This window comes from Camelus ferus, chromosome 7, assembly GCF_009834535.1.
Source record: "Camelus ferus isolate YT-003-E chromosome 7, BCGSAC_Cfer_1.0, whole genome shotgun sequence".
Taxonomy (NCBI): Eukaryota; Metazoa; Chordata; class Mammalia; order Artiodactyla; family Camelidae; genus Camelus; species Camelus ferus.
Window position 1 is genome coordinate 10,791,171 of NC_045702.1, and position 26,573 is coordinate 10,817,743.

At 54.1% G+C, this 26,573-nt stretch overlaps 1 protein-coding gene across 3 annotated transcripts in view; it reads right to left on the reverse strand.

The window, feature by feature from the left end:
* The window catches only part of PLXNA4 (plexin A4), a 565,211-nt gene that overhangs the window by 47,261 nt on the left and 491,377 nt on the right, over nt 1-26,573 (reverse strand). For all 3 annotated transcript variants that reach the window (XM_032483354.1, XM_032483355.1, XM_014561902.2), the window contains 11 exons: nt 25,324-25,420; nt 24,774-24,964; nt 20,664-20,815; nt 17,682-17,799; nt 12,022-12,158; nt 10,776-10,940; nt 8,252-8,345; nt 7,500-7,739; nt 6,696-6,842; nt 5,790-6,024; nt 2,973-3,115 (listed from right to left, as the gene is read on the reverse strand). In XM_032483354.1, the coding sequence (XP_032339245.1) occupies nt 2,973-3,115; nt 5,790-6,024; nt 6,696-6,842; nt 7,500-7,739; nt 8,252-8,345; nt 10,776-10,940; nt 12,022-12,158; nt 17,682-17,799; nt 20,664-20,815; nt 24,774-24,964; nt 25,324-25,420 (1,719 nt within the window). The remainder of the gene's footprint in view (nt 1-2,972; nt 3,116-5,789; nt 6,025-6,695; nt 6,843-7,499; nt 7,740-8,251; nt 8,346-10,775; nt 10,941-12,021; nt 12,159-17,681; nt 17,800-20,663; nt 20,816-24,773; nt 24,965-25,323; nt 25,421-26,573) is intronic.

A 26,573-nucleotide genomic window follows, 5' to 3' on the forward strand; every position in this document is an offset into this window, starting at 1 on the left:
GTCAAATGGTCAATTTTATGTTATGTATATTTTACCAGAATTAAAACAGAAATCTCTGAGACTGGCTTGATTCAGAGCCCATGCCTGACGACTAGCTACCTCGTGGCCTCCAACTCAGGGCAACCAGAGAAGCTGGCTGTTAACTCCTTCCTGAGCAGGAGGCGGGGGGACAGAAATTCTTCCCCTGTGATAAAGGCAAGGAAAAGAGCGAAGACTCAGGTCTGAGGGGAGATCTTAAGGTGCCAGATGAGGAATAAAGCCGGGGTAGGACATGATGTGATTGGTAATGGGGGCCATAGGAATGGTCTCAGGCATTGGTGGGGTGTCCACCTAGAGAGCATCAGGGAGTCCGACAGTCTGGTCGGGTGACGGTCAGAACCCAACAGTCCTGACTCTCAGAGACCTTCTTCCACAGCTGTCTGAGGGCTGAGTTCATCCGACAGCCCCTGCAGACGGGTGGGGGAGGGGAGGCACTGAGTCCTGGTGGTCCAGCTGGTGGGGTGGGCGGTGTCACCGTGATGTGAAGAGACCGCGCATCTCAGAGACTGCACTGAACCAGGCTTTTTGAAACTTTCTGGGCAGGGGACACATTTGCTGCAGCTCATTCTGTAGCCCCCAAAGCCTCTGTTTAGTGGTGCCTGAGATGCTGGAGAACAAGGCGGGTGGGGCCAGGGCAACACCCAGTGAAGCAGGGAGCTGGCTCCACGCAGGGCTCTGAGGTCGGGAGCGGGGGTGCCCAGGGGTTCCATCCATTCAGCCTGGCTTGCTGGGCAGGGCTCCTGGGCTGTGCACCTTGCTGAGGAATAAGCCTAGGAGTTGGGTAGCAGCTCCTCTCAGAAAACTAACCCTAGTGGAAAGGCCCGGGGAAGTGCAGCTGGGTGGGGATGCTGCCAGCTTTCAGCAAGGGGCCTGGTACCGTCCAGAAAGGCCATGAGAGAGAATCATCAGGATTCTGGTCTTGGGTGAACTGGGGCTGCTACAGGCAGTGGGACAGGTCGCGCACTGCATGACTCCAGGAAGTGTCACATATGAACAGTGCCACCTGGGGCAGTGCACAACCTGCACTACCACCCACAAGACCCTGTGGGAGGATCAGCCCTGTAGCTCTCCTCCACTGCCCTGAGCAGTTCTTCGGAGCGTGCTGCCCTGGGGTGTGTGCGAAACAGGTGCCAAGCCAGGCCCGAGACTCTGAGGATCCACAGAAACACAAGGGCATGTGGGAAAGCCGTAGAATGAATGGGACTGAATGAGAAATAAGACCATATGGCAGGATGTGGCATGATTTATAATACGGGCCATAGGAATGTTCAGGAAAGCCATGTGGAATGTGTGCGTCCATCAAGAGAAACAACTTACGTGGGAGAAGCCTGTCCCCCAGGCTGCTCCGAAGTATTCAGGCCACCCTACAGGGATGCCAGCTTGGAAGTGGGCTCAGAACATCTGATTTAAAAGTTAAATGCTTAGAGGAAATCTACTTGGAATTTTAAACTAGTGGAAAAGAAAGAAAAACTTTATATACTCATCCTAGTTGAATTCTTACTTTGATTATTCTCCATCCTGCCCATGGAGGGGTGTGGGGACATTCAAATACAACTTCCCTTCCTAGGGCTGCCATTTCCACCCCATTTCATGCAGACACACAGACATTCATTTATTCAAATCATTCAACACTTCCTGCATGCCTACTACATGCCAAGCACTCTGCTGGAAGCCAGAATTACAAAGATAAATTAGGTATGGGCAGAATCTACACATGCAAGCGCGCGCACACACACACACACGATTCATCCCATAATCAAGTTGGAGAAATGCGCGTGGGCCCTGAGTGCCCTGGGGACCTGCTGCGTCCCCTGCACAAGTACACAGCCTCTCCCTATGTCCCCTTGGAGAACCGTGCAGGCTTTCCCACGGGGCTCAGCACCTGCATAACCAGAAGACGCTGGAGCGACAGGTCTCCTTCTATGTTGTGGATAACATGAGTTTGGAATTAGTCTTATTTTCCGTTGGTGCTTTGGCTGAAGAGTTTTGATCCATCCAGATAAATATCCAGAGCCATTAGGTGTGGATCGGACACAGCACGTCAGAAGCCAAGGGCACAGGCTGGTCCTTGGGAGTCCGGACTCCGGAGTCTAACTGCTGGACTCACATCCTGGCCCGCTCCCTCCCAGCTGTGTGGCCCCAGAGTTCTCCATGCCCTTAGTTTTCTCACCTGTGAAATGGGTGCACCTGCTTCTGAGGGCTCTTGGGGGGTGAAATGAGCACAGACACATTAAGCATTATGACAGGACCAGGATACTAGTCAGCAGTCAACTCAGGATGATCATTCCTTACGATTCTCCCCTTGCCCAGGTTTCCTCATTTATATTTTTTGCTTTTCTCTGGTATTTGTCTTTATAAGTCATTCCAAATCCCTTTCAGAACAAAGCATAATATGAATGTATGCATAAGCCAGACACTATGGTAGACAGTAAGTGGAATAAAATGTTCAAAAGTTGAGGTCCTTGCTGGTACAAAGGCAGTTACGTTCTTATCATTCACATTTCCACCTCCCTCCTGAGCACATCGCTTATCTTCTCCCCATTTACTTATTGAGCACCAACTAAGTGGTAAAATCCCTTATATTGCACTTTCTTACACAAGGGTCTGTGAACTCCCTGTATTGTTTGCCAGACTTCCTGTTTCTGTGTATACAGTTTCTCTGGGGAGAGGGTCTTCAGCTTCTACCCAATTCTCAAGGGATCCATGACCCCCTAAGACCCAAAGCCCTACTCCCACCTCTGCTCTGAGTTCCCTTTCCTCCCGAGGGACAGGTTGGCGCCAACAAGGGGGCGACCTTAGGCAAGTCTCGTCCCCTCCCTAGTCTGTACTGTCTCTCCTCTGAATGAGGTGGCTGGACTTGAAGGTCACCCAAGTCCTTCTCTGCACTAACACTGTGATGGGGGAAGGGCTTGGCCATGAAGACTGCTTCTCACCTCGAGGTCCCGGAGGACAGGGTGGTCTTCAATTCCTGGGAAGAGCACCCTCATGGTGTAGGTTCTGTAGTCCAGGAAGGGAATCCCAGCTCCATCCAGGTCACTGGTCAACTCGTGGATGTCAGTCTGCAGCTCGGCAAAGGCTGGCACAAAGAGAAGACCACGACACCACTGGATGGGGCCAGCCAAGAGTTACCCGGACTCGGAACACTCAAAACCCTCTCCCAGGCCCTTGGAGACACGCGCAGCAGACTACAGCAGTGCAGGAATAAGAAGGGGGGATGTTTTAAGTAGCTGAAGTGAATGGTTTAGGAACGGGAGAAAGAGGCGGCACAAGGAAGCTTGTCTTGGGCCAAATTCCTTCCAAAGCATGAATGCGGGGCCAGCTGTCCCAGGTCTGAGCTGCTGCTGGGGCCAGAATGGCCTTGCTCTCTGAAGATTAGGGGCTTTGGCTTGCAAAATATGCTGGCAGGTAGGAGGGCATGGAAGGATGGGGCCAGTGAACAAGTAAATTCCAGTGATGGGGGGTCGAAAGTCCCAGTCTGGGCCATGCAGCTTACCAGAGCCATCAGACCACCAAACGGGGCCAGATGAAGGCTCTGCCAAACAATACATCCCTCCTGGACAAATATGCAGGGTGCACCTCTGTCCTCCCTTCCTCAAGGTGATGCTGCTCAGAGATGAATTATGATCTGCGTGTGGGCCCCGCAGTCTGTGGAGGCAGCCCAGGCCTCCAGAGGGTCACAGAACTGCGAGACCGTGCCCCCGCCCCGGCCCCCAAGAAAATCCCGCACACACACCTGCCCCCCGGCTGTCCCACAGCGGTGCGATCACACTCCATCCTGGGTACAGCCCTCCTCCTGGGCTGCGGTTTGCCCTGGGAGGTAGTCTGAGGTCCTTCCCTCCTCCACCTTTTTCCTCAACACATGCAAATGCACACATACACACACGCACACACACACACAACTGAGATGGATGAACACATTCCCGCAAAGAAGAACAGCCAGCGGACGTCAATTAAACTGTACTTCCATCTATACAGACAAGAATAGGGAAAAAATACTTTGGGGGCTCAGAAAGGATCCATAAGCCCAATATGGTTCCAGGGCCCTCGAAAAGCCAGCCCTTCGCCCAGTGGGCCCTGCTGATGGCACGACTACAACACGGCCGTCCCAGGTGCTGTCGGCGGGGGCCACACCGCACCCCGCAGTGCTGACTTCCGGCCTTCGGACACTGGGTCTCTGGGCCTTGAGGATACCAGTGCTTGTGTGACAGGACAATGGGGAGGCGGCTGCAGGCCCCTCCTGTGCTGTGCTCTTTCTGTGCGCCCCACCTCCCACTGACACGGGGAAGGGAAGCCTTGTCAAGAAAAGACTCCAAAGGCAGAGCAACCCGAACACATCTGGGTGGAACTTACACCAGCTTGTGTGCACGTTGTGTGTGAAAGGGGAGTCAGGAAGCCTTTTGGGGATGTGACTGTTACTACAGTCCCAGTGAGCGCTCATGTATGTGCTGAGTCAGGAACACATGTGTGTGTGTCTGTGGGAACGTGGGCACGAGTGCAGAGGTGTGAGTGCACGAGTGATCGCCCGAATGTGAGTCAGTGCATATCTGCAGGGGTGTGTGCGTGTGTGTGGGGGAAGGTCAGGCCTGTGAGGGGCACAGCCTGGGCCTCTGCTGAACTTGTGGGTGGGCGATGGCCTGCCTCACTGTCGGGTCTTCAGGAAGTCACCTGTCCTTTAAATGCTCACGAGCCAGCTCTGGGCACCCTGGGAAAATACTGTCAAGGCTAACCTATGTCTCTCTTTCCACCCCCCCCAGGACAGCCCTCTCCGGAGCCGGAAGCCAAGGCCCTCTCCTGGCGTCCTGGAGTCCGGACTCGCTGTCTGACCACCAGTTCCTCCTCTGGAACCCGGCTTCACACTCCCCCTCTGCCCCCTCCCAGCTGGGGTGCTCAGCTGGTGGGGAGGAGGAGGAGGGAGCTGGCTTTTTATAGGTCTGCAGCCTTCCTTCAAGTCACCGAGTGCCTCCAACATTCAAAGCCTCGCGCCTGGCACACATAAAAGAGATTCTAATCACTACACCTAATTAGAGGGAAGAGTACATTGCGGAGAAAAAAATTAGGCAGCGTAAATATAATAAAAGGCCGTAATTAACAGTCCCACGAGGCGGATGCTGTGTTGACAGCTGAGGATGTGGAGAGGGGATGGAAGGGACCTGCTTCCCCATCAGAGAGCCGCGGCCTCCCCAGCAGGCATGTGGCAGCCCCAGGTATAGCGGAGCCCTCCATTCCGGGTATAAATCTACAGAAAGAACCAGCTCAGACCCTCCCAGGGTGACTCACGAATGATAGCCTAGGGGTGACAAGAGTCTGACTCCTAAATTTCCTTCTTGGATTTGGGACGGCTGATTTCACTTCATGGTGGTGTTAGTAATTTTAAAAATACAAGCTGTGAACTGCTCACCCTTCTAAATCTCAGATCAGCCCTCTAGCCCTGCCTTCCTTCTGAAGGTTGCTTGAATGTGTCATGCCTAGGTCTCCCCGAGAGCCCACCCGGCCAGGATCCCGGGCTGGAAACTGCTCTCGTGGGGACTGAAATGATCCCAGCCTGACTTGGGGGAAGAAGGGAGGGGAGGCCTTAGCCTCATGTGGACTCGCTCGGGTGGGGCCTGCGGGGATGGCCTTGGCCTGAGCAGGGGCTCAGACACGAGAGGTGGGGGTGCTGGAGGCAGGAGACCCAGGCCCAGCTCAGCGCACTGTTGCTTGTGTGTGCGACAGACGCTTGCACGCACACCCAGGCCCTGGCCGCTTGGTACCTTCTTTGCACTCCAGGGCCACGCGGGACTCCAGGTTGTCCATCTGCATCTGCAACCGCTTCAGCGTGAGGTCGCTTTCACGGGACTTGCGTTTGTAGGCGATGAGAACGGCCACGATGAAGACGATGAGGAGGCCGCCAGCCACGGCGATGCTGACGATGGCGGGCAGGCTGAGCGGGCTGTCGGGGGCGATGTACACCATCCCCGGGGAGTACTCCATGCCACCGACTCGGGCCTAGGGGACACGCCAGGCGAGAGGGGGCTGGGTGTGGCCACAGAGCATCCTAGGGAACTGCCCTGAGCCACTGGTGAGCTGGTGACCAGGGCTGCATGAGGAAAACGGCTCCAGGGACAGCAGACAAGAGGGCATCCAGGGCCCGAGGGAGGGGTATGGATGGCTCAGCACAGGCCACCCCCACAACTGGAAAGACCCTACCTTTTCTTACTCAAGAGCGAACATGGTTGTCTTCATGAGGAAACAGCACTCAACTAGGATCTAGAAAAGCCTACATGACATCAAAGACTGGATCCCCGAAGACGCATCCCACTGTGACTGAGGCCAGGACATGATATTCCGTCCTGCCCAGGCCAACGATGGTCCTCTCCTGGAAAGGTCTCTTGCCTTTAACAGGCAATTTAGCACATCACTGAGTGCTGTTTTGCATTGCCCTTACTGCAGCACCGGCCAGTATGGAGAGGGTGACAATACAGAAGAAAGAAGTCAGACGTGGGACAGGGAGAAGGAAATGGGGTTGTGGGCTAGCTGGGAGGAAATTCAAGCAGGCCAGAACCACCCCCACTCCCGGAAAGCCCTAGTGGTCCAGGATGGAGCTGGACCACTCATCCCCCAGCATCCCTGCATCCCTAGCGCCCACCCCGTCCAGGATGGGGTCCCACCAGCCTCACCATCACTTTGTGCCTGCCGATGAGGTTGGGGGACTCGCAGAGCAGCTGCACATCTGACACGGTTACAGTGCACGGCTTCTCCCCGATCAGCACAGTGTAGTTCAGCTTCACGTTGCCCCCAGCCACAGGTGGGATCAGATTTTTGCCCTAGATGGACAGGAAATCCCAAGTTCCCACCCCAGAGTCAGGGGCACAGCTACTGGCTGGCTGTCATGTCCTCCCATCTGGAGATCCCATCCTTTTGGGGAGCTGGTGGAGAGGTTATTTTCCCCAATAAGTCCCCCAAATTTGCGACACATATACTACTATTCCCCCTTCATCAGTGGGAAATCAATAATCAAGGCACTCTTTTTAGCTTTTCCGAAACACAGCCTCAGAATCCTTCTCAACACAGAGCTGTAGTCAGTCACTACCGGTTGTTCCAAATTGTTACATGAATTAAAATTAATTTACTGTCCGTGCTCCAAAGAAGTCCTATACTGTGGTTTGCAAAGGGCTACACAGGAGGAAGCAGCATGAGCCTTTGACCTCCCAGGTCCTGGTCTCAGGGAACAGAGTCGGAAGTCAGATGATCAGGTTGGATCCGGCTGCCCTGACCAGGTCTCTACGGTCCATAAAGAGAGTGCACCTCTCAGTACAGACTCAGAGAGCGTTTCCCATAGTCTGGGCCATAATACAACCTCCGCTAGGTACGGCCACCAGCCTCGAGGTCTGGCTGGGGTCCATGACTTCCGGCTTTCTTCTGCGATGTGGAAAGCCCCTCCCCTTGCCCACAGCGGCCTCCTTCCCCCCACCTCACTTTACCTTTAGGATGATGGGTGTGCCTGGCTTGAGCTCCAGGATTCCGGAGGGACCGAAGGCCTCAAACACAGGGTTGGGGTAGTAGGTGAAGTTGGTCTTGTTGAGGATTAGCAGGGACTGCACGTTGTCCAGGATGAAGCCAAACTCCTCAGGCCTCTCCGTCAGGTCAGACTGGTGGTCGGGCCCCAGAGCCAGGGCGGGAGCCTGGCAAGTCATCTCAGTGGCGTTCAGCACCTCACAGAGCTGGGGGGGAGCCGAAGAGGGAGGATGATGCAGCGTGCCCCCTCAGCCACCACCGGCTCTCCCTCGGTGCTGTTGTACAGCGTGGTGGTGACACGGGACAGCCTTGGATGGGTCACAATGGCTCCGGTCGAGCCAGGACCACACAAACGGGCTCTCAAGGACAGGCTCTGCAGTGGGCACCTGCCTCCTCTCTGCCCACAGTGGGTGTGGCAGGGACGGGGGTATCTCTAAGCTAAGCAGTGAAACTGGCTGTCAGAAGGCTGGAGGAATAAGGGTCTGAAGCCCCAGGAACCCAGAGGCAATTGCTCCTCCATGCCTGTACCCCAGGGTGTGAAAGTGTCTTCCTGCCTGCTTCCCCATCCCGCCTTCCCAGTGTTCAGGGGCATCACACCCAGTGATGGATCGCCAGTGCCCGGGATGAGCCTGCCTGAGCCCTCGGGGAGCCCCATACCCTTTAGGGAGGCCACATGCCTACTGGGCAGCCCCAAGACCCCTGCCAGCCCCAGACTCACATTGATGTGCTCCTTCCCTCCATGCTTGGCACGGATCTGGGGGTTCTGTATGAGGTCCAGGTGAGTCCCCCACACGGCGATGGGTGTGTTCCCACTGACCAGGAAGAAAGAAGGAGGCATGTAAACACAGGGATAGGAATAGCAACCGACTTGATGATGAAGATGATAATCAATCAGGCTGAGCTCCGGCATTAAAGACAATGATACCCGGGAGGCATGATAATGTTCCCAGGACAAGGACGATGACAAGCTGACTGCATAATAATAAGGATGAGCTCTCTGCAGCCAAGGGGAAGACAGTGATGGCCAGATGTCGGTGGCCGTCCTGCGCTAAGCTCATTCGGCGAGTGGACACCCTGTGGAGGCTGGGCTGGCAGCATGGTCCTCTTGGCCCCCCAGGCCTCCTGACCTCAGCCAGCTGCTTCTCTGCAGCCCCCTGGGGTCTCCCTCCCCGCCCTCATCAGTCTCAGGGAATTTTTTTCATATTGGCCTTGGCCTTATGGAAGCCTCACTCCAGACTGTCCTCCAAAGTCTGAGCACAGCCTCCTCTCCCAGGACAATCATGCTAGAAATTTCCACCCTAGAGGCTTCAGTCGGCTGAGACTTGGGACAGGCGGAGGACCAGACACCCAGAAACCTCCTCTAAGAATGCAAACAGGAAATGCTCCGGGACCCCCGACCCCGGGGTGTCAGTCAGAGGACTGCTGATCTGGGCAATTAGGAGATTCACCTTTGGGTAGCTTTTCAGTGGAACCCTGGACCCCACTATCCTATCTTCAGGGCCACTGAGAAACTGGCATGGGATGTAGGCTATCTTCCTTGGAGGCTACTCAAAGGAAAGTGACAAATCACTTTATCTACAATTAAGGGAGTATCTTTGAGAAGAATCTGACCATCTAAACAACTAAGTGGTTAAAAGCTTGGTGGGTAGAGTCCCTGACACCCACATTCATTTCTACCCCTCTATCCATCTGCGCGTCTTTATACTTCATTACTGCCTTCCCTTCCTCTTGCCCTCCCCCGCCCCTTCTGAAGCACACACGCACTCACCCACACACACGCACATGCAGGGAGAGTTCTGTGAAACCCAGAGAGGCTCTCCGCCCCTGGCAGCATTGGCCAGTGAGCTGCTGGTGTTGAGCCATCTTCCGATCTTCTCAATCATCAATTTAACATACATTTATCGAATGCCCCATCACCGTTCCCTAGAAACCCAGGCTGCTGTGAGCAGCGTAAAGCCATGTGTTCTGCAGAGCCCCACCCCGTCTTAGACTCTGACATGCCTGGAGCCCCAGCCAACTCAGAACATGCCTCCAGCCTTCCTTCTTGGTGTGAGCGTCACTGGGGGTGGCTGCTGAGTGCCAGGAAGGACAACGCCGCTAGTTCTCTGACAGTGCCACGAGGAAGAAGTGAATCAAACCAGGCTGTGAAGGCCTTCGGGAGTCACAGAGTTTGTCTAAGAACAGGGGGCCATGCCAACTTCTTGGACTCACCAGGCCCTGTGGGCAAATCCTAGAACAGCTTTTATAGGCTCTTTGCCCCTCTCTGTGCCTTGTATTTATCTACTTTCAGATTGTGGCTAAAGCTTATAAGAGAGTAACTGCTGAGGACGACCAGGTCACATCTCTCAAAGGCTGCCTTATGTTTGGGTGTAAGGCCAGGTGGCAAACTCTTTCTGTAAAGGGCCAGAGAGTAAATATTTTAGGTTTCTTGAGCCATATGGTCGGCTGCAATTACTGCTGTGGTGAGAAAGCAGCTAGAGACAAAACATATACAAATGAGCATGGCTGTGTTCCAATAAAACTTTATTTATAAAAGCAGGCAGACAGCCAGATTTGGCTCCCCGGGACTAGAATCTGCTGACCCTGGTTTAAAAGGTTGTTCTCTGGACTGGACTGATCACTAACTCCTGTCTTAGCTTGTGGAGACCACATCTTCATGCTCTGCCCCCTCTCCTGACCCCAGATGTCCTCCGGAGCTGAAGCAGATAGTGGGGAGGGCTGGGGACTGGGCGGGAGTGAGGGGAAGGTGGGAGGCGAGCCAGGCGCTGCACTGGGTATTTGCACCTCACTCAGTCCTCTCAGTGTCTGGTAAGGGAGTTGACTGATGAGAAACCCTGGTCCCAGGGGGGTTGCCTGGCTGCTAAGCAGTGGAGCTGGGCTGCACCCACTCCTCCTGACCCCAAGTCTTTGTTCCATTCCCTTCTCTGCCCCTGATACAGCGGTTTCCCAATGATCACCAGGGGCCTTGCCATCAGGATGCCCTCTGCAGCCCCTCCCAGCCTCCCAGTGTGCCCTCCAGTCCTCAGGTCGGGGGCTGTCAGCTGGTTGGAGCTTGGCCTCCAGGGCCGGGTCCTGCTCAGAGGTGCTCTCAGTGGAAAGAGGGAGCCCCAGCAAGAAGGTTTGATCGAGGGGTCCTCAGAACCACCCCTGGTTCATCAGTCCCCACAGCAGGACTGGGCCCCTGAGCTCTCCTTGGCTTCTGACAGCTGAGGAAGGAAACCCAAGGTCGGGGCAGTCCCTACCTGACGATGCTCCACTCAGGCTCGATCCGCACGATGGTGGGGTCCTCCACGTACTGGAAGAACAGGTCCTGGTGGATCTTGGCTCTGTCCACCTGCACTGTCACCTTCATCTCCAGCACCTCATCGGAGGATGTGGTGTTGCAGATGATGTAGGACGGAGAGCGCCTAGAGGGAGGGAAGGCAGAGGCTGGACTCCTGGGTGTGGGAGGGACTGTAGTCCTGGGTCAGGGCCCTCTCACACCCCTCCCTCCTGTTCGTCAGGCCCCATTTTTAGCAAGAATCCTGCTAACTCAGTTTATCAAGAACCACCTCCCCACACACCAATATCTGAGTACCCTTGATATTTGATCAATTCCTTATTCCTCACCCTTGGTATCTGATCACCAGGACCTGCCTTCAGCAAGAGTCCTGTTAAGTAGATTTGGCAAGAATCCTCCTAACCTTGTTTTCTCTTAGTAATTTTCCATCCACTGCCTCCCTCGCTCCGCTCCCTGGCTATAAATCCCCAGCTGTCTGCTGTATTTGGAGTCAAGCCCGACCTATTTCTCCACTGCGGTAGTCTTGACACCTACTGCAACAGTTCTGAGCAAACTCTTCCTTACTGTTGCACCGAGCGTCAGAACAATCTTCTCTTGACTACTCACGCAAGGCCTGGCCTGGCCCGACTTCAGAGCTATCACCGCCCTCAGCATAGCTCTCTCCCGGGGAAAACCTCTCTTGGCAGAAACTCACGCCTGCTCACGGTCCCCTACCACATCTCTAGTCCTGCTTTAGATGCACCTGCTGCCTCCCTCCTAACCTCCCACCAACTCATCCCGGTTCCTGGCTCAGGGCGGGTGAGCCCTTCTGGGACTGGATGGTGAACCAGGGGAGGGAAAGTCGGCTGCCCGTGGAGGTTCAACCTCGGCCAGCACTCAGCAGTCCAGCTGGCTCCGCGGCTGCTGGTGAGGAGCTAACCCAGTGGGGAGGGGCCCTAGGTTCCAAACTGTGTCCTGTGGGACCCTAGGGTTCTGCACAGGGGGTGGTATGGGGGCACCAACAAAAGGCGGGCAACAGTAGGCGGGGACCACCCAGGGAGGGGGTAACTGGCAGGTCTCCTAGGCCAAAACATCCACAGCGAAGTGCGCCCATAAAGTCCTCTCCCAAAGAGGATGGCCACTTTCTCAGGGAGAAGGAAGTACTGCTAAAAGGTTAGTCAGGAAGTCTGCTGCCTGGGAACCCTGGAGCCTGGCCTCAGGTGAGTTACCTGTGGAAGAGGCAGGGCTGCTTCCCGAACATCACCACCACGTTGCTGCCTGCGTTCAGGTTGGTGCCTGTGATAGTCACCTGGGTGCCCCCGGACATGGGTCCCCGGCTGGGCTTCAGGTCCAAGAGAGTCAGCGTCTGTGTAGGAAAGGATCTGGCCTGAGGAGGCGTCTGGGCCGGCCAGAGGCAGCAGCCGGCTCTTGGAGCTGCCTTCTGGAATCCTTAGTCATGGCGGCCTCGCAGAGAGCAGGCGCAGTTTACCGTGTGGACAGGCGAGTGTTTGCACCTCTATACTAATAACAGTCCTAATAATAGTAGCTCCTATGTACTGACTTTGTAAGTGGCAGGCTTTATCTCTTCATCTGTATTTTAATTGCCCAACCAAGTCTACAAGGTAAGTATTATTACCCATCTTACAGGCAAGATTCAGAGATGTTAAGTAATGTTGCCAAGGTCACACAGCGAAAAAGTGGCCTGAGATCTGACTCCAGAGCTGGAGTTCTCCGATACCTCTCCTGTCTCCAGCGCAGGCTGCTTTCAAGAAGGTGAGTTGCCCGTTCCACAGGCCTCTCCAGAGAGCTGCCCAAAGCACCCAGCGGCCAGAGTAATGGGACGTGTGGGCCCCACGGAAACCCAGGAGGAGACGTGAAGAAGGGTCAGTGTGCTGAGTGAGGAGTCAGACTGGGGATGGGAGTGGAGAGGGGGGAGGACCACTGAGCTGAGGATTTGGAGTCGCAGTTTGTTCTTTCATTAGCATTTTAATGGAAAAAACTTTCCTCAGTCCCAGGTGTGAAGACTGTATCTGCATTTAAATGAAGATTTCTCTCTCCTCTACTCCCTTAAAGAATTCTGCACCAAAGTTGAACCCACTCAGCTCCTGGGAGCGGGCAGCCCACCTCCCCTCGGAGAGGCCTCGATCGATAACATTAGGGGAGGAGAAGAGCCCCAGGGAGGCCGCAGCCTGGCGGCCTGGCACGCTGGCGCCCGGGTTCCCACACAAGGGCACACTCGAGGGCACACCGGGAAACGCACCCGGCATCAGCCCCGCGCAGGCGTGCTCGCGGGGCCCACCCACCGGGTCCCTGAGGATCCCGGGCCTGGCAGCCCCGTGGCACCCACCAAGCTGAAGAACGGCTTATCTTGGCTCTGCTACTGGCTCAACCAGAGACCCGTGCGAGGGTGGGATGAGACTGAAAGAGCCTTCGCTTCTCGGCTTTGCCTAGACCGCCTGTGTGACTCGGCACAAGTCACCGACCCTCTCTGATCAAGAGAATCAAAAAGCTGTTCTCGCCTAGGCGGTTCTCAGGTTCTCATCTCCCACAAACAGTGCCATTGCCCCACTGTCTGTAGAGGGAGAGCTTTCACACCTGGGTCCTGCTGACCTCCCCGGAGAGGAAAGGGAAACAGTGTGTTTGCACAGGGGCTAGGAGGCAAGGTGGTCCTAGACACACAGTCAAAACCAGGGACGTTAAGAAACGCAGATAGTGTGGGGGCAACGGGAAAAGGAGAACCGGCACCCTGGCAGCCTGGGAGTAGGGGTCATAGGAGGGGGAGAAGTGAGGAATCCTGCCGGCTCTGCAGTGGCACTCCTGTGTGGGGCCAGCTGGGTGCCCAGTTATTCCGGGGGTGGGGAGAGGAGGATATGGAGGCATATTTTAAAGTTGTAAGAAACTATTAATTATTCAAGGCTTGCTTCATAAGTACTTCTCAGTGGGTCTGCCTGGGAAATCACATTCTGCATTATTTGCCACCCCTTCCCTAGGCTCCCTGGATGGAGGCGGAGGGGAAGGAAAATCGTTCCCTCCACAGAGATCCCTAGGGACAGAACTGATGACAAGACCAAGAGTGCTGATCTAGGTCTACTGGCATTGGCGTCTGGGTTTTGGGTCAGAAACTCACACATCAGTGTCTGGCCTGATTTGTGGAGGGAAACTGAGGCAGAACCAAACCTGCCCCAACCTCGGCACCGGGAGGGGCTCCCCAGCATCCCAGGCCCTGAGAGGCACCCCTGAAAAGGGGCTGCCCAATATGCCCGAGTCCCCAGAGGAGCCAGGGACTTCTGCGGGGACCCCGAGAGTTTCACTTGCAAGCAGGCCAGCAGAGCGGGGAGGCAGTGCAGGCTCTGAGGTTCTGGGGGGAGGGGGTGGTGAGAGAGAGGCTTTCTGTCCTTCCTGCCTCCTCTGCCCCTCATTCCTGCACTGAACCTCTAGGAGTTCTGTTAGGTGAGGGGGGCTCAATGACCAGGCCCTTCAATACAAACTGGGGTCTGAGCAGGAGACTGGGGTCCCTGGCACCATTCCTCCTCCTTGAAAGTCTTCCCAAGTGGACATGGATCACCAGGACAGTCCCTCAAATAGAAAAGTGACACAAGTCTGGGTCCCAAGGACCCATCAGACCAAAGCATTTTTCCCTTGTGGGGACAACTCGCATCTTTCCTGCCCGTCCGCTCCAGTCTCTCCTCCTCCTTCTCTCTTCTCCCTTCTGCTCCCGTCTTCTGGTGTCCTTCCACGGCACACCTTGTGCCAGGAACAGCCTCCTGCCACTCAGAATCCATATGGAAAAGTGTATTCTGTCTTAAACAGATCCTGCCTTTCCTTCTGGCTCCTTCCATGAAGCCTTCCGTTAATACCCTACATCCAACCACATTCTGCTCCCGGGTAGACACAGTCATGCAGGCTAGACTGCCCTTCCCTGAGAGCAGAAAGGGCTTTCGAGTGTCTACCACGCAGATGCGCTGTGAGAAGTCAACCCCAGGCACGTGGTCTCTGCTCAGCAGACACTGTTACTCCTGGGCAGCCCAGGCTGCAGCTGAATTGGCCGGGGAGCTTTGTGCACCACCTGTAGAGTGGGATTTAGCTTTTGGTGGGGGGTGGTTTGGGGACAGAGCATCTTGTTTAAAGCCCCCCAGGAGATCCCAGTGGGTAAGGAGGTTCAGAAGTGCCCCCACACTGCAGGGGCTGGCAAAGAAATAACCTGGGCTTTATCTCCAAAGACTTACTGGTCTGACAGAGGAGCAGGGGCACCAGGAGGCAACACAGAGTGCCACTGGGGGCAGACACCATGGGATCCCAAGGAGCATGAGCGGGGCCACCACGGCGCTGTGGGAGGTGGGGACAGGGAAGGCTGAGGAGTGGGTCATGAGCTGGGTGGGGAAGAATGAGGAGGGGAGGGCTTGGGGCAACGTGGGGAAAGAGCTAGAGAGGGGAAGGGAGTCAGGCCACTCGAAGGCTTGAGAAAGGACTCGGGGAGCAGGGCGGGCCAGACCGAGGAACTTGGATAAGGTCTAGAGGCCGTGGGCGTCCTGGGCTCTTCCTGAGCTGGGGGCTGACATGATGAAAGTCGTATCCCACGGTGTGGCTGGATTCGAACAGGTTCAGACCAAAGGCATGGGTTTCAGGAGGCCACTACAGTAGCAATGGGGACAGGAAAGCTAAGCTTCCAGGACATGGTGATGGAGGGACTGACATCAGGAATTAGGAAAAGCCAAGTCACAGCCCACCAAGATTGTGGGCCCAGGTGACAGGCCACTGACAGAAATGCTCAAGGAAGGGGGATGCACTGTTTGCGGGAGCTGCCAGCTTGGCTGGATCATGGGAGGCGATGGCCAGACCTCCGGGGCAGTGGCCTTTGAGTTGGTGGCAAAGGTGAGAAACCTGGCTGGAGACAAGCAGAGACAGCGGAGACCCAAAGGGAACAGAACATTAGTTTAATGAGGTAGCGGCTGTTCCCAGCGCCATCCGCCTGTCACCGCTGGGAGACCACAGGATAAAACTGTTGCAGGCGGTTGACTGGCCAAGGAAGGCCAGCGCTTGCTTTGGCCACGCAGCGGTGTCCTCCCTGCCATCACAGCTGCCAGGCACTTTCAGAGCCAGATTCCACGCCCGGTGTGAGCGCACCATGCCACGCCTCTCAAACCCTTGGGGAGCCTGTCCCTGCTTCTCCGTCTCAGTCTCTCTCCCCCCTCTTATTGTCTCAACTGCTGGAATAACAATGTATACGGAAATAGATATAAACATATAGAGATAAATATATAATATACAATAAACTCTATGCAGAATATCTACACTTAACACTAATTGTCTTAAGGTGTATTGGGTTTAACTTGGAAATTCTCTCAAACCCTTTCAGAAGAAGGTAGGGTACAAATCCTAACCAAATAGGTAAAACTACACATCCACTAAATCCAAGACATGAGTGTGTTTTTCTGTGTGAGCTCCTGTGTGTTCGGCGACAGCCAGCTGTGTTTACAAGGTCGGGGGTTTTCCAAGAGCAGAGCGGGAGGAGCCGAGAGGTCAGGACCCAGGCAGGAAGGGGCACATTCTGATGTGCGTTCCTCTGAGGTTCACCCCACCACGGCCACGTCGCGTGCCACTCCTCCATCTTCCCTTCCAGACTGTGGGCCTCCTGAGGGAGGGGCTCAGTGGGGTCTGATTCATCACCATAACACCTGCATCCAGGCCCATCAAATTATATTATAAAATTCAACCAATGAAGCAAGTATTTATCAAATAAGCTAGTGAGAGGTAGTCCACGGTGACACGTGGTTATTGGTTGAAGGGAGAAGGGAGAAAAAAGGGGAGGCAGGCAGATGAAAGAAGAGGGAGGAAGAGAAGAAGGAAAGAAGGAAAAATGAGCTCCCGTGACATATTCCAGGGCATTTGATGTCCAGGCATAAAATCCATCACTTCAGGCTTCCAGCTTCCAAAAACAGCCCAGAATCATGAGGAGATGGTCCCATCACATCTGTCATTAACCTCAGACGTTAACTGGATGGTAAAAGATTTTTGGAAATGAGGTGGTGTGTGTGGCAGGGGACGTGCTCATGTCTCCAGCATCCCTGTGTCACAAGGTGGAGAGGTTCTGAAATCCTCTGTCCGCAGAACCCCTCCCCAGGGGCTGCTGGGAGCCAGCCAGGCATCCTTTGCTGGGGGCCAGTGAGGGTCCAGGCTGGAGGGAAAGTGAGGGTAGGGGTGAGATCTGCAGAGAGGCAAGGGATGGGGAGGGAGGTGTGGTGAAGGGTGTTGGGGTGGGAGGGGGTGGGCAGAGGAAGGGGGAGTGTGGGTGCAGATGAGATATGGGTAAACTGGTGGGGTTAAGGGGGTCATGGATAGGATGATGTTGACTGGGGAAGGTGGTATCTAAATGGTGGGGTGCCAGTGCACAGGGAAAGAGCAGGGCACAGTTGTCATGGTGGCATCATAGAAACCATAAAGGCAGTGATCCTAGAAGTGATAACTCTATTTTATCTAATTTTCACAACAACACCGTGGGTAGACGCTACTACCATCATCCTCATTTTACAAATGGAGACGCTGAGGCACAGAAAGGGTAACAACTTGCCCAAGTTCACCCAGTTAATAAGTGGCAGAGCCAGGGCTCACATCCCAGGAGTCCCAAAGCACAGCCCACACGCCCACCCACCGTGTCACACTGACACTCAGCCAGAAGGGGACACTGGGGCCCAAGAGTCAAAGCAACTTCCCTGGAGCCACAGCCCAGGCACAGCACAGTCAGGATTTGCATCCAGGGCTTCCAGACGTCCGAGGCTGTGCTCTCAAGACGGGGCTCCCTTGACCTTGGCCTGGGCTTGTCCACAGAAGTCTAGAAGGGCCCAGCTATCATGGTAAAGAGGTCTGTGCCCTGCACGTGGCCAGGACTCACCATGAAGTAATAGAGCTGCGAGGACCGGGCCATGAACTCGGGCCGACACACGGCCACGCAGATCTCCACGAAGCCGGCGTGCTGGCTGGGCTTGGCCTCCCCCATCTCACACACGATCCTGCAGAGAGGAGAGGACAGACCCTATGGGTCACAGGAGGGTCACAGGCCTCCCTGCAGTGACCCTGGGGCCCCACACCTACCCCAGCCTCCTTCTCTGCAGAACAATCTCAAGGATGGGCAGGGGAGGAGGAGGTGAAAGTTACTCCATTTCTCAGTGTGAGGGCTCCTCCCTGGTTCTCAGGATATGAGACCTATGGGGTCTCCTTGAAGGCCCTCCATAACAGGGGGTGCCTCTGGGAGGGCCTGTATGTTCTGACCCTGGACACTCAGTCCCTAATTCATAAACTGTACACTCAGCTGTGAATTAGAGTGCAGGGAATGCTTCAGCCAAACAGCTTAGGGAATACAGTTGGCTGGGCGCAGAGAGGTAAAGTGACTTACCCAAGGGTACACAGCCATCAGATAGGGACCTTGGAGCAAACCTAAGGGTTCAGGCCCTCACCTAGGAGCTCTTTGCTCCCAAGGAATGGACTGCCTCAGGAAGGGCTTCCTGCCCCCAGCCCAGCTGGGGGCCTGGCAGGGGAGGAGGCAGATATCCACGCTGGGGCGAAGGGGAGGGTTGTAAATGTTTCCCTTTTAAAACATTTTTATTGTTTCACTTAAAAAATTTGTTCATGTCCTTTGAAAATGAGACAGTACAGAAGTGTGACAGTAAAGAGTAAATGTCCCTTTCTTCACTCCTAATCTCTCTCAAATGTTTGATGTATAAATCCTTGCAGATCTCTCTCTAGACCTATGCAAATATATTATATATATAAAACATATATTTATAATATGTACAAATATACTACATATATAAAATCTCCACTTTACAAGTGAAGAAACAGGCACAAAAAAGTTAGGCAACTTGCCCAAATATATATATTTGCACATATACACACACGGTGTATATATTTATGTCTCATACTATGGACACACATAAACATAAATGTTATATATAACATTTATGCACATACAATTATATACAAACATATATACGCACAGAAACATACACGTGACTCAAAAAATAAAATGGAACTTAACCACCCATTGTTCCTACATTTCCAAATTGCCTTCCAGAAAGGTCGTCCCAATGTACCCTCCCAATGGGAATGTATGAACGTGCTGTTTCTTAACGCCTCTCATCTGCACTGGGCATTAACTTTTAAAATTTGTTCCCCATAACTTTGATTTGCATTTCGCTGGTTACTACTGATGCTAAACATTTTTTTTATGTATGACTTTGGTTCTTTGTCTGCCTTGTGAACTGCACATTGATGCTCTTTGCTCATTTTGTGATGTCTGTCTTTTATCTGTAGAACCCTTTATCAATGTTAAGAAAAAGCACACTGTAAAAAGGCAGAACCATATTTTCAGTTTCTCATTCATATTTTCACTTTACATACAATTTTTGTTGCACAAGTTTTAAGTCTTACGGACTTACATCTCCTAATCTTTTCCTTTATAATTTTTTCTTTTGCAGTTATACCTAGATCACCATCTCTTTCTTGAAATCAAATAAATTCTCACCTGCATTTTCTTCTAATCCTTTCACAGTTTCATTTTTTCCCCTTAATTCTTTAATCCATCTGGAATTTATTTTGGTGTATAATGTGAAGTAAGGGTCTGATACGGTGCTTTTCCCAGGGAGTGAAATTGTACCAGCTTACTGAATGAGCTTTTCTTTCCTCGCTGATTTGAAATGTCACCTTTATCACATATTAAATTTTCCTGTATCAGGATTCTTTTTCTGGGTGTTCTTATTCCACTGATCAAACTAGTACCACAATATTTCAATCATGTGGCTTTCTAATATTTTTTCTATCTGGCTATGCAAGTCCAGAGCAGGGCATTTTAAAGTTCTCCAAATCACAATATATCAGTAGCAGCCTGCTCTGGCTTTGCTCTAGGAAGGACTCAGAAAGTTGAAGGAGCCACAGAAGGATCTTTAGGTAAATAAGTGATGCTGGACCAGGATACGTCCTACCAAGCCTGAAGCTGTCAGTCATCTGATCTACTATGAGTACCTTAGGAAGATCTGGATGGAAATCAGGAAGAATTGACAATGGCAGGACTGATGGTTCCAGAATCATGAAATTCAGGCAAGACGTAGCCAGCACAAGTGTAAACTGCACTCACCTACCTACACGAGACCTTGCAAAGAGTCAATAAGTTATGCACACAGGGACAAGTGGCAAGGTTTCACTCTGGGAGGGGCAGCAGAGAGGCACACGGTATCGATTCTCTCGTGCCGGTGAACATTTTATGCTTGTGTTTGCTGGGCTGGAAAATTGTATTTACTTATTTATAAGGCGATACATGACTTGCAAACCTCCCCTGCCAGGTAGGTTAGAGGTCAAGGTCACTTGTTGAGTGGCCCTCTCAGTGGACCAGCAGACTTGTCAGGGACAAAAACAATCTGAGTCCTCACAGGCCTGAGAGTGGGTGTGGAGGTTCATTTTCAGTCTCCATGGAGAGTGGCACAGGGTCAGCTTCTTTTGTAATAGGGGGAGGACATGAGTAGAGAGTTAGGGACAGTGGAGGGAGTTGGGGTCAGGGACTGAACTCACACTTCTGCAGATTTTAATTTTGCTTCGTCTCATTCCTATACACCTCACATCCCAAGAAGGTAACAATCACTTTCCCCTTCTCTCCCAGCCATCTCCGCTTCCCCATTCTGCACCTCCCCAGATACAGCAGCTGGCTAGTGCAGCGCTGGGGAATTGTGGCGTCCCACCACACTCTAGAACATTAGGAGCATTCTCCTTTTCTGTCCACCAGCTTTAAGACCAGTCTGTTGTTGATCCGGGAAGAAAAGTCAGTATCACTCATCTATTTTTATGGACCTGCACCTTCCCCATGTCTCAGATGGCTTCCACTTACTGTTCCGCAGGGATGTAGCCATCCACCAAAGGGCTGCACTCCACGCCGGCCACCTTGACATGGGAGGCAATGTCCCGGAATTCCAGGCCCAGGTTCTCCCCTCGGATGGTGACCTTGGTGCCCCCTTCCCGGGGGCCTGTCACTGGGATTATCTGGAAGGAGGAAGCCCAGTAATCAGACACAAGATATAGTCATCACCCACCTGCTGATGGGGCAAGGAGAGGCTGTTGGCTCGTCCCTCTCTCCACCTCATTCCCTGAGTTGAGTCCAAGTCCACGAGGGCACCCAGGTCTGGGACTGTCAATGGACAGGAGCTTCTGGTAGAATAGTCTGTGATTGTGTGTGGTTTTAGGAGCAAGGTTCAAAGTCCCTTGCTCCTTTTCCCATTTCACAGAAGAAGAGATAGAATGTGATCTACAATGCTACTGGGTGATTCATAGAAAACTGGGATTAAAGCCTGCCAGCGTTTGCTTGTGTTGGTTCCACTCTCAAAGAAAATGAACAAGGCTCCTCTCCACCTACAGCCCTCCAGAGGATGGCGTCCATCCGTCGTTCAAGGATCCTTGTCAAAAGTCACTTCCCCATCACCAGATGTTCTCTCCGTCTCTCTCCACTGAAATTCCTGGACGCCTTCTTTGTGTTCTTTTCACGGTAACATTTGTGTCTGATTCCCCATCCTGCCACCCTGACCCCTCCTCTTCTGGAACTGAGTCTCTGAGAGCAGGGATGGTGGTGTTTCACTTCTCCGTGTGGACTTTTCAGCGACAGCATTGTGTTTATTTCTTGAGTTATAATGGTATTGAAAACCCCAGCTATCTCAAGCATCTGCCTGGAGTTAGAAAGAGCATTTGTCACAGCCCCTCTGCCTTCATTGTTTGGCTTGGTTTCTAAGGAGATGGGTTTAATTTAGACTTTACCCTCATACACTTGGCCAGAACGCCTGGCTTTCCCTCCTAAGACGTCATTGCTGATGTTACAAACTCATGATTGGAATGTTAGGATTCAACCACTTTGAATCCTGCTTTGAGGTGGGGGCTCCATACAGTTCACAGCATCTAATTATAACCTCCTACAGTAGTGACCTTGGTGGCACATGACATTCTGTGCCAGTCTCCCCTGGCATTTGACAGACCAAAGGACGGCCCATCTCCTATTCCTGGTGCCTCTGAACACCAGCCCCTGGATCTTGGCCAGTGTCAATGGCATCACAATCGGAGAAGCCAGATAGGCCAGCTCTTAATATTTTCTACTCTCACCACCCCCCCACGAAGGGTTACACCTGGGGCTTCTATCCTTGGGGGAGGGTGAAGGATGGGGGAGGGGTGACAGCTTTGCCCGGGAGGCTGTTCACCTACAAAAGTCAAGATACCTCCTGCTTCTCATACTTGCAGGCATGCGTGTCTGTGAGTGAGCGTGCGTGAGTGTGAGGGTTTGCACATGCAGGTTCCCACAGCAGTGAAAAAACAGATTCTTTGGAGACACAGGCCCATTTCTGTGTGAGGGAGGCGGACAGACAGAGGGGGAGCGGGTGGGGGGAGTCCCTGCTCTTCCCAGATGCCTGCCCAGCCAGTCCCCGAAGTGCCGCTGGCACCTGGCAGCAGCATCTGCATGATATTCCAGCCGTGGCTTGTCGTCCTGAAAGAGGAGTTTTATCTCTGGCCCAGTCCTTGGTTCCCCAGGTCCCCTGGAGGGCCGATGCCAGTATGGAGCCAGTAAATAGCCTCCGTTGCAGGGAGATTTGTTTAATTTGCCAATCTCCTCCCTGTGATTTTCTTGGTCTCAGGCCAAGAAGAAAGCAAGTCCTACTGTTTTTGCCAGACACACCATTAGCAGTCCTGCGTGGCAGCCCCCGGGGATGGCTTCTTGCTACGGGCTCTGAGGGTGGGGGGCGACAGGAAAGGAGGGAAGGGGGCTCCACCCAGGTGCGGGGCCGAGGGCACCCACCTGCCTTCCTTCTCCGGATAATTCTGTAGGTGAAATGCACAAGTACCTTTCCCCAGTTTGAGAATCACAGTTGAGATTCCTGCCCATGCAGGAGACTGAAGTCAGGGCCAAATGAGGCTCCCAGTGTCTGGAAAACCAGGAACAGGGAGGGCAAAGGGGTCACACCGGGGCACATCTAGAGAGCCGAGCCCAAGAGGCTGCTTCGCTGGAGGGAGCTTTTCGCTCACAAGTCAAGGGCTCCTTCCTGCTCATTACACATCCCTGGTGTGTGTGCATCAATCAGTGAGGGGAGGTGCGGGGGAACACAGGGCTGCTTTGCCTCCGTGGTGGCAGAGAACAGAGACCATCAATCAGGAATCAAGAGACCTGGCCTTCAGGGCCCATTTGATTTACACTTTGGTTAGAGAAAATCTGAGCTGTGGTCTTTTATGTGGGGAAGGGTTATAATCCTGGCCGTGGCGGGCATCGTGGGTGGAACTGTCTCCCTCTAACCTCATACGTTAAAGCTGTAAACCCTAGAACCTCAGAACTGTGATCTTTGGAGAAAGGGTCTGTCTAGAGATAATCAAGTCAAAATGAGGTCATTCAGGTGGGTCCTAATCCAAGGTGGCTGGTGTCCTTAGAGAAAGGGGAGATTCGGACAGAGACACATGTGGCAGGAAGAGGACGTGAAGAGACACAGAGGAAGGAAGGAAGAAGACTAGCTACCGACAAGCCAAGGAGAGCGGCCTGGAACAGACCCTTCCCTCCCTGCCCTTGGAAGGAACCAACCCTGTGACACCTTGCTTTCTACTTCTAGCCTCTGGAACGAGAGACAAGACATTTCTGCTGTTTCAGGCCCCGGTCTGGGGCCCTTCATTCCTGGGACAGGGTTGTTGTGAGGCCAGATGAAGGGAGGGCTGTGGGGGTATCGCACAGACTCTGAAGCCCCACACAACTGTTCGGCCTCTAACCGTGCCCACCATTGTTAGGGCACCAGACGCAGGAGTTCGTGAAACCGCGCAGAGCTGGACGCTATCTCCCCTCACTGTGTGTGGGCAGACTGAGCTTCCTTCTCCTCTTCTTTCCTCTGCCCCCCCACCCCCCAGCCATGATTACCATCAGCATCAACCACGGCAAAGAGGCGCTGAGCCCCCACCATGTGAGAAGTGCTGAGCTGCAGGTGCAGACGTGTCAGACAGCGTCCTGCTGCTGAGACGTGCACGTCTCTCCCTTATTTTACGGGAGGAGCAAGGGGCTCCAGCCACAGTGGGGGCTCCCTAAGGGGAGGCTTTCTGCCAGGAGTGCGAAGTGGGGAGACGAAGACACCAGGGCAGCGATGGGCTTAGACGTGTGGTTTAGCAACGATTTTAACCATGTTGATGATGACCTTGAGGAGGAAGAGAATGGCGAGATGCCCTCGGGCTGGGCATGCAGCCAAGCATTTTGTATGTATTCGTTCATACACTCCCTGTGCCTCCCCTGTGAGGTGAATGCTCAGACCCATTGTACAAGTGAGGAGGCTGAGGCTGGAGACAGCGATGACTTAGCCCCAGGGGACCCAATAGTTAGTTAGGATTCGCAAATGGAGGGGGATTAAAATGCTGTTCTCTGTGACCCCAATATTTGCATGTTTAGTTCTGCCCCACCCTATTACTGCTCTTTGCTCCTGGGTCCCCTATGTCCTCCCTAACTGGGCTCCGGGTCTGTTTCTGTCATCTCACAGCTCAGGTCTTGCTTTGTGTGGGTCCTCAGGCCTCTCCATTTCCACCTGCTTCCCACCTCCAGGGCCGGGCTCTGCGCCCTTGCCCCCCACGCAGCCTCCCCCATGGGCTGTCTGCTTAATGAGGCTGCCGCTGACGAAGCTTTATGGCCTTGTCACGGAGACTTGGAGACCAAGAAGGGGGGTGTCGAAGACTTTGAGTCCTTTCCGACACAGCTCACATAGAGACTCCAGCAGGATAGTTGAGCTCTCTCTGCTTTGGACCTCCTTTGATAAGGGAAGGGTCTCTGAACCAAGCCTACAGCTTCTGTGCATTTGCAAGAAAACAAGGATGCCCGCAACCAGCCAGGGAACCTGGTGATCACTGGGGTGACGGATACCATGCCAGGCATGGCTTTGGGGACCCAGCCAATGGCAGGGCAGGGCTCAGCAGCCCAGAGCGGGCCCAGCGGACCATGGCTCACCTCTGTGATGCGGGGGTTTGTGCACTTGCTGTTGGCGCCCGACAGCTCCAGCCACTGGGTCTCGTGGACGGGGCAGTGCTGCCGCAGCGTGCACTGGCCCTGGCCCTGGCACCAGCCGCACTCGAAGTCTGGGTCCGCCTTGAGGCACAGCCCGCAGCTCTCGCGCATGGCGCCGCACTTATAGAGGTGAACTGCGGGCAGAGGGCAAGTGGTACTTGGGGGTGTGTGCAGGGGGCTGGGAGGGGCCCGGGAGGTGGACCAGGAGTGCAGTCCCAGCCTCAGATGATGGGACACAGGGCAGCTGTGTCCTCTCAGCCCTTTGGATACAGAGAAGGCCTGAGCAGGGGAACATGGCTGGGAGGTGGAGTCCCCCCCAGTCTCAGGGGCCCTTCTTCCAGCCAGTCCTGCTCACCCACCCATGCTGAGCAGCCACAGTGGTGGGGATGCTGGAGGGCGGGCTTGGCAGGGGCTGGGGACAAATGGCACTGCCCATGAAGGCGAGCTGCTCCCTCCACCTGCTCCCCTACCTCCCCCGGCCCTTCTTCTGCACCTTTATTCTGAGCTGGGTTGTCGATGTTGAAGTGCCCGTTCCATACGACTGTCAGCTCCACTGGGAGGTTGTTGATCTCCATGCCTTCGTAGGAATACTGCAGCAGGTCCGGGAGGAAAGGAGAAAGCTGGTCACAAAGGGTTCTAGGGAGGGCCCAGTGTTCGGCCTGGTGCCCACAAGAGCACGGGGTGCCAAGGACAGGCCAAGGCTGTGTGTGTGCGTGTGTGCGTATGTGGGTACGGGTAAGCACGTAGGCACAGGCAGGGTGGGGAAGCACACCGCAAGGGGCCCAGAAGCTAAGGGGGGAGGGCCAGGCCTGAGTGGGACGCCCATCTGGAATGCGGGTTCACAGGGTAGATCTGAGCAACTGGCTTGGCCACCTTCTCTGGAGGCCTGTTCCCACCAGTTGGCTTTCCCCCGGAGGTTTAACTGAGGGAGGTGCCTGCTTCCTCCCCGGCTGCCCAGGGGAACTCTGGCCTTTAGGGCCTTACCAGGCCCTTGAGTTGATTTGGGAACTTTAATTTCTAGGAAATGTTTGGGGGAGATGGGTGCTTTACCAGAGACCTGATCAGTTCCCAAGCAGGGATAGTGATCACAGAGGGTAAGAAATGAAGGGGCTGCCCTCTTCAGGGGATGAGGGGCTCAGGGTTACCAGCGAAGAGGACTGGGTGGAAGCTCAGAGGTGAGGTGGGAAACCCTGAGGCTCACACCTAGGAATCTGGGTCGAGGCTCCAGAGGCTCCAAGACGGAGCCCGGGCCCAGCTCTGCAGCTGCCCTCTGGGTGCTGCTTCCCTGCCCAGCTCTCCTCGGAGTCTGATGTCCCACCCGGCTTGGTCCAGGCCTTGGGAATGTGGTGCCAAGGAGTGAGGAGGAGGGGAGGGGGGAGGTATGCTCAGGGGTGCCAGTGGAGGAGCAGTCCCTGGCATGCCAGCCTCCATCTGCCTTCTGACAGCAGACACTTCCCATCCCCAGAGAAGGAGGGTAGGCGGCAGGAACTCCCAGCCTGTCTTGGGCAGCATTTCCAATCTCTACCTGGTGATTTCTCATTATTCCACTGGATTCTGCCCACCATAGGGGGTGGGATGGAGGGTCAGAGCTGAGACAGGTTTTCTGCAGAGGAGAGGCTGAGGGCAGGCAATTTGTTAGAAAAGGTCAGTCCAGGGGACCTGGTCTGAAGTTGTGTTTGTAGAGCCAGAGGGCTCTTTTAACTTGGTGATTAGGTTTGGTGGTGCGGGGCCATGGGGATGTTC